At 35.6% G+C, this 12,781-nt stretch overlaps 1 protein-coding gene across 1 annotated transcript; it reads left to right on the top strand.

Annotated features, from left to right (window-relative positions):
* The first annotated feature begins 395 nt into the window (after window positions 1-395).
* LOC143636439 (flavonoid 3'-monooxygenase-like) lies at window positions 396-5,137 on the top strand. The gene is made up of 2 exons (XM_077104030.1): window positions 396-843; window positions 4,415-5,137. The coding sequence occupies exons 1-2, from the start codon at window positions 571-573 to the stop codon at window positions 5,054-5,056; spliced, it is 915 nt and encodes a 304-aa protein (XP_076960145.1). The 5' UTR covers window positions 396-570; the 3' UTR covers window positions 5,057-5,137.
* The last annotated feature ends 7,644 nt before the right edge of the window (window positions 5,138-12,781 follow it).

The following is a 12,781-nucleotide window of genomic DNA, read 5'->3' as shown; positions in this document are numbered from 1 at the left end:
AAAAGAAAAGTTAAAGAAATAGGTATATCAATAGAAGAAAAGACGGAGAATAAAAAGTTGCTACTATTTTGTTATTTACTAGGTTAGGTGCTCGTACATCACCATCACCTTGTATTAATGGATCCCCTTGCAATAGTTGTGTACTTTTTTTTGTAAAGAAGTACAAATTGGTCATGGAACACTAAAAATCCGGGATTGATGAATAGTTCCATAAGATTGACTATTCATGAACTTCTGGTTATTACATAGCAGTAATAATCGAAAGCTAAATTTTGAGGCTAGTATGTGTTACATAATAAATAAGTTAAAGTAGGTAGAGTTTGTAAATCTGTAGCTAAATACGTTTTTGATGTTCTATTATACAAAAATTTCTGATTTGGAATTTTGTGAATTCAGGAGGAAGTAGCTATACTCACGCGAACCTTACTCGGTGCCGAAAAATCGCCGGTGAAATTAGGTCAAATACTTAATGTGTGCACTACAAACGCATTAGCACGGGTGGTGTTAGGTCGGAGAGTATTTTCGGACGGAAGTGCGGGCGGTGATCCGAAGGCGGATGAGTTTAAAGACATGGTGGTTGAGCTGATGGTGCTGGCTGGAGAATTCTACCTTGGTGACTTTGTACCGGCGCTTGACTGGCTGGATATACTGCAAGGCAAGAAGAACCAGATGAAGAAACTTCACATTCGATTCGACACGTTTCTTCACGGGATCCTCGAAGAGCATAAATCCGGTAAGGGCGGTCACGGTGACTTGTTGAGCACGTTGATCTCGTTAAAAGATGATGCTGACGGTGAGGGCGGAAAGCTTTCAGATGTTGAAATCAAAGCCTTGCTTTCTGGTATATATATTTCCATCTCTTATTTTTAACGTTTATTACACAAGACAAATCCACTTCATTATTCTATAATAATGCGACTCTGTCTTCTTTTAACGGAATCATGTGACTACGTACTTGACAAATCATAAAATACATGCTTTCTACAGGACTTCATGACCATGCAAGTGGACCCCGTATCTCTAAAAGCCTAAAACTGTGTAAAACAGAAATTTGGATCTGAAAAACTTTTATACTAAAATTAAAATTAAAATTATTTTATTAATAATGCTAATCTTAGAAACTTAAAAGGTATATATCTTTAATAGTATAGTCGTGAAAATAAGTTAATAATTCAGGGAATTCCTCAATAGGTGGAACGTTAGGGGCTCCGTCTATCCGGATTCGATGACCGGCTCGGGCTACATTTAGCCAATGGGAGCCGCGTACGGAGTACCTAGCGTTACTTAGTTGGTCATTACAAAGAAAAAAAAGAAAATAGTTAACGTATATAGATAATTGGAAAAACTAAAATGTAAATGAAAGATTTGTGGTCAAACAAAAAACTCTTTAAAAAAATTTAAAATTAATAATAAAAAAATTATAACTTAAAATATAATAAAAAATAAAAAAAAAATGTTTCTCTCGATCGTTCTCGTTCAAAAAGAAAAAAACCCAAAAAAAACACACAATATCTACATCTACATATTCTAATAAAGTAAAATAACTGTAGACACGTGTCGGTTTATGGTTAATCCTCATAATTTTTTCCCTTCAAAAACTAATATATATCATGTATCAATAATTATTCACTTTCGTTTTACACTTTATTTATATTATATTTATAACATGATTAAATTATTCATTTTTCTTTAAACGTATTATACCTATACATTTCTATAAAAATAAGTATTTACATATTATACTACTATACATTGTTAGAATATATTTCACATTATACTTGGTGAAATTCAAAAATTAACAACAAACGTGTTGGTAAAATATTGAAAAGAAATATAATTTTAAATGTTAATTCATTAACATATATTGTGAAGATTTTAAATAAAAAACCAACCAAAACTCTAATATGCTTTCAAATTACAAATTAACTTTTTAACCAAAAAAAATATAAATATATGTTTAAAACTTGATCCATTTATCTAATTTTTTTTGTACATTGTCATATAAATTTATAAATTATAAATATATGATTCAAATCTATATATTTATTTTTTCGGGTTCATTTAATAAACTATACATATATGTGTATTGAATTGTAATGATAGAATATACCAATCATTTTCAAATATCATAAAGTTATAATATTTAGTTTCTTTGGGTTTTTTTTATCAATGATTGCTTCGGGTTTTTTGTGTAACTTAAATTTGATTATTACGGGTTTAAAGTTGGTAAATAGATTTTCTGGTAAAAATTAACTATATTTGGCTTAAATTTGTTATTGGTAAAAAATGGGTAATCTGATTTTTTTAAAAATTTTGATAATACAAATAGATTTATCGTCAAACTTACGAGTTTAAAGTTTTGACTTAAAAATGTAAAACAAATTAAAGTTAGAATTTTAAATATGATTGGGTTTCGAAATTATTTTTAAGGACATTTTTTGAAATAATCAAAAGATTCAGGATTTTGCACATTGAGTATTTTTCTCATGACTATTAAAATTTAAGAAAAAATGACACACACTTTCGACTAGGGATGGAAATGGACCGGGTTTGGCTCGGGTTTAGGTATTCCCAAACCCATACCCGGTTATTAAAGTCCATCCCAAACCCGTCCCAAACCCGTCGGGTTTTATTCAGGTAATTACCCGTTGGGTTTTCGGGTTTTCCTATCAGGTTTCGGGTTTCTCATCGTATTTTGATAAAATATCCATCAGGTATACCCGCTCATAACCCGCCGGGTTTTAACAAAATCTAACTAATCGATTACAAAGGTGGTTGCCATAAAAATTAAATATCTCAAATAATTAACATAAACAAGTTTCGACAAATAATATATTTAGAATATAGTGTGTGTGTGTGTGTGTGTGTATATATAATAAGCTATATCGGGTATATAATCGGGAAAATGAGTTTATGTTATCGGGTATATTAGAAATCCCAAACCCGTCCAAAACCCGCGAAAAATTTTTAAACTAATCCCAAATCCTAATGGGTCAGGTATTACCCGTCCCATTTATGTCAGGTTTCGGGTTTTCCCATCGGGTTTGGGTTTCATTGCCATCCCTACTTTCGACAAGTCACCTCTAGGCCTATAAATGCTTCTAACTTTTATCAAATTATAATATTTGTGTAATTATTGAGTTTTCCTTAAATAGTTATCAAAATGTTGTATGTAAAGCATGTTAAGCAAAATTATGCTTACATAAGCAAAACATTCACAAAATTGAACGTGTTAACATGTTGTTGTTGTTATTATTGTCAATTGGCAAAGTCGAGAAGCTCTTTAAACTTATCAAAATCTTTTTCATTGTGTAACTCAAAACTATTATTATATGAGAAATATTTTTAGAAATTGGTTCATAACCAAATATCTTTCAGTTATAGATATATGATACCGAGAATAAATTTTCAACAGATGAAGTGTTATTGGGTATGTTTTTTGCATGTGCATTATTTTTTTATTAAGTTTATTATTTTTTTTTGGAAAAAATCATTTTGTGATATAAACAAAATCAATTTATATATAATGATGCAAGCATATATTTAATTAATACATTTTTATGTACATTATGTATTATTTTATTTGTAACTTAATTATTTAGATTATCTCGTGTGTTACACGGGTTCTAAAGTTAGTTAAGTAATTAATATAACACGATATAAAAAAGACACAACGTCAAGGAAAGAAGACACGATAATTGATGAAAATTATCATAAATAAAATGATAAATAAAAAAGACAACATGCCAAGAAAAAAAAGGCACGATGAACGATGAAAATTAACATAAATACAATAATAAAAAAAAAAAGACACAGTGTTAAGAAAAAACACGCAATAAATGATGAAATTAAACATAAATACAATGATAAATAAAAATACACAATTCTTTAACATTGTGTTTTTCTTTTCTTTTTTCAAACGAGTAAGACGGTGGAATCATTTTTGTGTTTTTTTTACCTTTAAAGTTTTTTTTATTAAATTTTAAGTTATAATTTTTTTAATTTTTCATTACTTTTTTATTGCTACAGATATTCTTATCATTCTCATTTTTATCTTCATTTTTTATAGTAACCTAGCCCTATAAATAATATCATTTAAGTAATCTAAATAAGAATATAATAATAACAATAATAATAACAATAATAATGTAATTATAAGAAATCGTTAATTATACTAATAAAATAGTTAATACTTATTTAATTTAAGTACCGTGATGTTGAACTGGTACCGACCGAACACTAGTATTGATGCCGGTATAATCAAAATCGGTATTGTTATGGTTTTAATTAATGTAAAACATATAATTTTAATGCAATATTCAATTCACAATTATATTTTACGGGTTACGTGTGACAACTATAGTGTAAACAAAGTATTTTGATAGCTAACTTGAAACTATTAATGTTTCAGAACTTATTTGTTGCCGGAACAGACACATCATCAAGCACAGTGGAATGGGCAATGGCCGAACTAATTCGGCATCCAGAGCTACTAAAACAAGCCCAAAAAGAAATGGACACAGTAGTTGGTCGAGATCGCCTTGTAACCGAATTAGACCTAAACGAGTTAACTTTTCTCCAAGCCATTGTAAAAGAGACCTTTAGGCTCCACCCTTCGACACCACTCTCATTACCACGAATTGCATCTGAAAGTTGTGAAGTTGATGGATATTACATTCCCCAGGGATCCACACTCCTTGTTAACGTGTGGGCCATTGCTCGTGACCCAAATATGTGGGCTGACCCACTTGAATTCAGGCCCACACGGTTCTTGCCCGGAGGCGAAAAGCCTAATGTTGATGTTCAAGGAAACAACTTTGAAGTTATACCATTTGGGGCTGGACGAAGGATTTGTGTGGGTATTAGTTTAGGGCTGAGAATGGTCCAGCTACTTGTTGCAACATTGATTCAAACCTTTGATTGGGAATTGGCTAATGGGTTAAACCCAGAGAAGCTAAACATGGATGAAGCCTATGGGTTAACCCTTCAGAAGGCCGAGCCTTTGATGGTGCACCCAAAGCCGAGACTAGCTCCACACGTGTATGGAAGTCATTAAGGATTCATTTATCGTTTGTATTCGTATAACAAATAAACTAGAGTTCATGTTTCAAATGGTTATAATTATCGATTTCACTATACAAGTTCTGTTTTGTTGGTTTCATATCAAATTTTGAAAACTTTAGTAGTTGTGAACTGTGATGCTTTTCTATTATTTTAAATATTTCAAATCGGTTATAAAATAGAAATTTATTTTTCATAAAGTAAAATGAATGTCTGATCATATATAGCTAACTTTGCACTGATTATATCTAACTAACTTAATAAAATAGAAATATACTTTTCTACTGTTATTTTTAAAACATTCTTTTTAGGTCTAATCCATCAAAGAGTCCCCAACGTTTTTAAAAATGTATACAGAGTGTGTAATGATTTGATCCTATGTCGATCTAAAATTATGTACAGAGAGTTTCTCCTGTGTTATCAAAAGTGATAATTAATTTCAAAAGATAAAGCTTGTTTGTTCATTCTTGTTGTAAGGAACCAAGATAAAGTCAGCCAGATAAAGCTTGTTTAGTTCATTTTTGTTGTAAGGTGGTTGATGGAAACTTAAATTGGAAGTGGAGATGAAAACGATCGAATATGAATTGGTTGGAGAAGCTTGAGCTCTTGGCATGTTTAAACATCCTCCAGACGGTTACGTTAAGCGGTATCCCAGATCGATGGGTTTATCAAAAAGATTCGTCAGGCATATTCTCGGTGGCTGCAATGAAACAGGTTCTATTCAAGATGTCTAACCCCTCTGTCCCATTTATAATGAAGTGGAATAGTTGGGTTCCGTTAAAAGTCAATATTCATGCTTGGAAGGCGGAAATGGATAGGCTCGCGACTCGTAGGGCGCTCTCAAAAAGAAATATTCAGGTGAATTCGGTGTAGTGTTGTCTATGTGGGGATTACGACGAGTCTAGTGACCATCTTTTCACCTCATGTTATTTTGCCACGTTAGTTTGGCAGTTCGTTAGTAACTGGTGCCACATCTCCCCTATTTTTGCTTTCTCGGTTAGAGACTTGCTTAAGATTCATGAGTATAGCAACTTGGATCGGAAGAAAAATAAGGTGTTATAGGGGATCATTCTTACGGCTTTTTGGTGTATTTGGAAGGCAAGGAACAAAGTCATTTTCCAAGGCACTTCGGCGAGCGTCTCAAAAACGGCGGCGAACATAAAATCTTTAGGGATGCTTTGGATAAAAAATCGATATTCTTTTAAAATTTGCTTTGGAAAGATTGGTGTAATTTTTCCTTGTAATTTCCTTTTGTTGTTGGGTTCATAGCGCCTTTGCTAGTGGTTTTAATGAAATTCGTCGTTAGAAAAAATAATTAATTTCAACGTGCTCTGTATAAGTTGCACCTTCATTGTCACACCAAAGGGTAGAAGTACATTTTGGTGTCTATACATCCCAAGTTCTCAATGAAGAGTTTCCAGTCACGTTGTATCAGCTTGAGCTTTGTATTCTGACTAAGTGGATTACCTAAAAACGATTTTATATTTCATGTGGTCCATTAGATAAAGTTATAACCCAAATAGATTGCAACTCCAAACCCCCTCCCCGAAACCAAAAAAAAAAAAAAACCTCCAATGGACTGACGGTCATCCAGACACCTAGCTAGTGTGGAATGTGGAACTAGAGATGTGGCAATTGAGTAAGCCATGGTCGATGGTGCCCTTTATATACCGCAGTATTAGTTTGACCGAAGACGATGAGTGTCAAACATGGCATGCATATATTAGTGGACTCCATTGGGGATGACAATGGGTCGGGTTTGGGACATGTTTAGGGAATTTCAAACCCATACCCGATTATTAAATCTCGTCCCAAACCATTGTGTATTTATCGAGCAATTACCCATTGGGTTTCTGGGATACACGTCGGGTTTCGGGTTTTCTATCGGGTTTTGACAAAATTCACGTCGGGTATACTAGGCACAAGACTCATCGGGTTTGACAAAATATAATTAATCGATTACAAACAATAATTACTGTATGTCCCAAAGAACACATCTTTCAATATGATATCAACGTGTCTTGTAGGTTAGGCAGAAACTAACCACAAGATGATTCAAGGACACAAACAAATGCACAAATAGAATCAAAGAGACTTCAAAGTACACGTATATTACGTCGGGTACTTAAGCCCTTTATCGTTTACAATGAGAACAACCGTGCAAATCAAAAACAAATGACCAAAAGCCTAACCTAATAACCTATGCAATTACAATATATAGTCTAGATCATTTACGGCCCAAGCCCAAACCCAATGAGTACAAATGTTACACATAAGCCCTTACAAAAGCATAAACCACTAACTATTACACAACAATCTCCCCATTGGTTTATTGCTTTCTCTATTATTCTTGCTCCATGACTTTAGCATTAGCTTCACAGTATGCACCTGCCCACACCCCGGTGCGTATTATCGATCCCACCATTCCAGTATACTCTTTAGCAGCAGGCTCATAAAGTGGTAAGGCTTCAATATGAAATTCACTAAGAGTCTTGATATCTTTTTCTCCAAACTTTAGAAGATCTCATGGGTCAACTATGCGATAGTGGCCCTTCCATAGCCTGATGACCACTGTAGCAGTTTCTCCATCGTAAGCCCAAGACTTCATGCTACCAAGAGCACCCTCATGAAATCTCTAGGTAATCGGAATTGATTTTACTTTTGCAGTTGGAGGCCACATAATTGTTCAACATTGGTTTGTTTGTGTAAGGATCACGAACCCCATTTGCTTTATTAACAAATGAATCAGCAGTAGGCATATCGGGAATCCTTTCTCTACTTGTTTACTCAAAAAGTTCTAGAATTTTCTAGCCTTCATCTCATTGTTTGGATTGTGGAATGGAGATCTTATTAGGTTACCAGATCAACTTTCGTCCATGACCCAAAATCTTTCATCTTCTTATAATACTCCATGTTCCCATACTTACGCTTAACCCACCACATTTCCTTCTCAACATCACACCCCAAGATATAATTCCCGAACGATCACCGTATTTATCAGAACACCTCTTTTGAAGTTCCACAACGAACTTATCTGGATGATTGGAAGACAATGTTCTGATTGGACTTTTTCATGATCAGAGTCTTCTTTCTTATTCTATTTCTTTCTTCAACAGACTTGGGTAGAGCGGTCATATATTTTTACAGTTATGCCCATGTATGAACGTTTGAAGAAGGCATCGAACTTTGGTCCACCAATATCATGCACATCAAGGGCACCGTGCTCACCATCTAGGTCTGGAGGAGATCTAGAACCTCCAGTTGCTACCTAAGTGTCACCACCATCATCATCACTCTATCAGCAACTCCCTTGAACCCATTTTCAAATTGTTTAATGAATTTTGGTTGCAAATCTAAGTATAGAGTAGTGAGACCACCCATGCTGGCTTGAAGCTCTTTAATTTTTGAATCCTTGTCTGTGTTGATAGCTTCAAGCTCTTGGATACGAACATCTTTAACCACATAGTCTTGTTCAAGCTCAATAACCCTGCGTTGTAGAGCATGGAGATCAACGGGTTCGGGTTCAATGGCAATCCCTTTAACCTTGCTTTGTAGGAACATGTCTTTCAGAGAAAGAATGTGGGAAATCTTTTCAGTGGCACTCGAGCTTCCTTGACCTATCTGATTAAATGACCCGGAGGGTCAGTAGTTGACTGGACGTGAGATTCAATGTCAAATTCATGTAGTATCTCATCGTCAACTGGATCGTGTGTTTGTTGAGATTCAGTAGACGGGCTTGGTTCGGACTGAGTCTAAATAGCAGGCTCAGTTGGTGTTGGTTGATTTGTTTGCACAGGATCACTTGTCAGCACACCAGGTCTTGGTTCTCTTCTTTTACGCTTGTGTGGAATAAGACTGGTGTCGGACTAGTTCTCAACAACTTCATCAATAGTCACAGTAACGGTCGAGGAGGTTTCAACGCAGTTGACTGGTGTAACATCGTGAAAATTTCGAGTTCAAAATATCAAATTTCTAAAGTCAAGGGACTAAAAATAACAAGTTCTAAGCCTTAGGGTTAAAAATTAAAAATCTGGTTTCCTTAACCATCGTGATACGCGATGGATTAGAAGGGAAATCCATCGCTTATCGCGATGGGTTGTCTGACACGCGAACACGTGGCACAACGGTTGCCACGTGTCACCGCGTGGCAGCATGCCCGCCACGTGTCACACGTGGCACAACGCCTGCCACGTGGTGCCGCGTGGCAGGTCTAGTTTGTGACTGGCCAAGCCTACGTCGCGATACGCGACAGGCTAAGCCAAAGGGCCATCGGGTATCGCGATGAGGCCCCTGGTTTTTCCTATAAATAGCAAGCTCGGGTTTCATTCATTCCACACCAAAATCTCACCCTCCTTTCTCTCTCTAGCATCTCTCCAAGCCCCGATAATCATACCCTCGATCCACCTCGAAAAGCGTATCCATAATACTCGATCTCCATTCCCAATTCCTCGATATTTGTGCCACTTACCACCAACGTTCCAATCAAGAAGAAGTTACCATCTCAACATCCCAACGACTCACCTGGCAAAGCGTGCTGAAGTGTGGAGAAGTGTTGGTGCCTCGTTTGGCGTACCAAAGTGAAGTGTTGATCAAGAAAGTGTTGAAAAGGGGTAAAAGGCGTCGAAGTGCTGCTCGATCGCCTAGAGTTACTATAAGCCATCAAAGGTAGGCATGATGCCCGAATCAAATAATAATAAAATTTTATAAAAGGCTTAAAACCCTAAGTCGAGGTTATACTCGATATCTCGATAAAATAAAAAAAATATAACAAAGAAAAGAAAAGAAAGAAATTGTTAATATTTCTATATATGTGTGTGTGATTATATATATATGTGTGTGTGTTTGTGATTCTTTTTTATAAAATGTTATTTAAGTAATAATAACTATTCTTAAATAATAAAAAAGAGAAAAAAATACGTTTCTTAAAGAAGAATAAATGTAGGGTTTTATGAAAATAAACTAAAGGTTTATAATAAATTAAAAGAAAGACTTTTAATTTATAAAAGAAAATGATACTTTTTAACTAAAGGTTTTAAAGTAAAGAGTTTTGAACTAAAGGTTCATCGAGGTAAAGATTATAAAAGACTAAAGGTCTTAAGCCGGATTGTATATCCATCCGACTAACAAAAGGTTATACTCGTACTATACGCGCGAGATAGCAACGGGAAAGACCCTCGGACAGTGTTTGAAGCCGATCCAAATCAAAAAGGTGAATACGCCCCAACATTACAAACATGTTTTAAAACGAGTCAAATGTGTTAAATGAAAAGGTTTACATAAGACTAAGTGTCTCTAAAACATTTATAAACAAAGGGTATAAACACTGGCCTCAGGCTATCGTGTACGTTTTTTTGGATCCATACATATGTGATGGGCACATCACACATGGTCACAATTACGTTGCCTGCGTCGAGTATGACCTTGTGTATACGTATAGGTACTGAACTAGTCGAACGCTGCGGTGTTTGCTGGGGGTTCGAGTGTAGAGCCTCGAGTTTATGAATTGTGTTGTTTTAACTTGGTTATTCCTAAGCCACGATGGGCCGAGACCTACGTAGTTTCGAGGGGTGATCAAGTAAAAGAAAATATTTTTAGCGTCAGCATATTCACCAGCATTCGTTGCTTGAGATGACGAAGTGCTCAAGATATCCGATGGCTCGGATCTTTTTGTTAAACTTTAATATAATTTTAATGGTGGTTTTGTAATTAAAACAAGTAATCTCTAAACAATAAACGGGAACTTTTAAATCCCGTCTTTTGTGAATGTAAATATTATATTTTAATCCACATGTTTTTAAGACTTCCGCTATTAACACGTAACTCTGATATATTTACAAATGTGGTACCACACATGTGTCATACGCCTAGGCCGAGGTTTGGGGTGTGACAAGTGTTGGTATCAGAGCCATCGATCTTAGCGAATTAGGTATTACAAGATAATACCTAAGCTTCGATCCAAGTATAGGAAAAATATTTTCATTACTTGTTTTATTTGAATAGGGATAGGATAATTTGGTAACCTTTTCTTTCCCTCCTCACTCTAAACCACCCAAAATATTAGATGTCATTCAAAAAGATGATGGATAGCTATGTACGAAAAGAAAAGGAGGCTGGAATACCCGAACCTCTACCCAAAGATAACATGAGCGAGGACTACTATGAGGCTTTCTTCAACCAAGACCAATACATCGCCCGAACCAATCGATATATTTCCCTGGAACCGATCATTGTCCAATAAACTTACCCGATAGTCCACCTATGCCAAGAAATGATCCCCCAAGACATTCTAGCTACCACCCGTCAAGCATACCGGTGTACCACCCATCTGAAGTTCCAACGTATCATCCTTCCGAGATTCCAACTTATCAAGCATCTGAGATTCCACCACATTACACATCTGGTGCTCCGACATACCTTCCACCAAATCCTCACCCATCATATGCTTTTCTCTCCAACTGACCGATCAAGGAGGAACCTAAGTCCGACTCGTCCAACTGGATGCAATGCCATTCTAACCAACGTAGATGGCACACCGGAACCACTTCCGTGAAGGATCATCCCACAAGCCTATAATGAGAGTCATGATGCCAACGAAAGTTTTCGCATGCCCTCGATAGTGAAGGAGACTGCCCAACTTTTGGAAGAAGAAGATCCTGAGGAAGAGAGGACCCGGAAGAAGAATTTGAAGAGGACCCTGAGGAAGAGACATTCTCTCATCAAAATTCGAGTTATGGCATTGTCAATCCTTATGTGCAATATCTCGAGGAACTTAAGAACAAAGTGTCATCAAGCTTCCCACCTTACCAAGGCACGATCCCGACAGAGAAAGAACAAGCGGATGAAATCCGCTAACAAAATGAAGCTGCCGAGGCATTCTTCAACTACCCATTTGATGTAACTTCATCACCATACCCGAACCCAAGGAACCACTACAACGTAGTCATGATTGGGTACCATGATCCGCCACCAAAGTATGGATACCCAAACGAGATCCCTCAATCACAAGAAGAGTATTTGGACCGAGCCTTTCATGAAACAGATGAATTGAGGAAGAAGATAGCTGTGGATGGAAATAAGAAGAAGAAGATGGGAGACAAACTTCTAAGGAAATGCAAAAAGATGACAAAGATGGTTAAGAAGTTTATCAAGAATTGATGAGAGGAAAGAAGGACGAGTGTGGAAGAGTTATTTGTGTGTTTGATGTAATCTTGTTGTTTTATGTGTTGTAACCGTATGGATAGGGATAAATATATATACATTAAGTATGGATGTATATATATATATATATATATATATATGCGTGTGTGATGTAATAAAATATATGTATATCGTATATGACATATATATGTTAAATGAATAAATAAATAAAATTTGTTTGTTAAAAGAAATTTGTTAAATTTCAGTTTAAAGAAAAAGTGATAAAGAAAAGAATAAAATGTCACAACAAAGCAATAATGTTGAAAATTCTCGAAGAGAAGCTGGGATAAGAAAAGAAAAAGGGAAAGATCATGAGAAATAACAAGAAGAAAAATTCCCGATAAATACATGAATCAAATTCAACGAATGATAAAAGAAGCCGTTAGGGCTGAAACTGAAGCTAAATCAAAATCTAAACCATCTAAACATTCCCAATCCGTTGAACTCTCCCGTAAATCCGTTAAATCCCGTCCGAAACCATCCCGTATCAAAGAAAGTGTTCACGAGTCAAATGCCGATGGTG

This window comes from Bidens hawaiensis, unplaced genomic scaffold (genome assembly GCF_021521415.1).
Source record: "Bidens hawaiensis isolate Kalapana, Puna unplaced genomic scaffold, B.hawaiensis_p1.1 tig00007954_1, whole genome shotgun sequence".
NCBI lineage: Eukaryota > Viridiplantae > Streptophyta > Magnoliopsida > Asterales > Asteraceae > Bidens > Bidens hawaiensis.
Note: the sequence above shows the minus strand (reverse complement) of the source record. Positions and strands in the feature narration are given on the sequence as shown.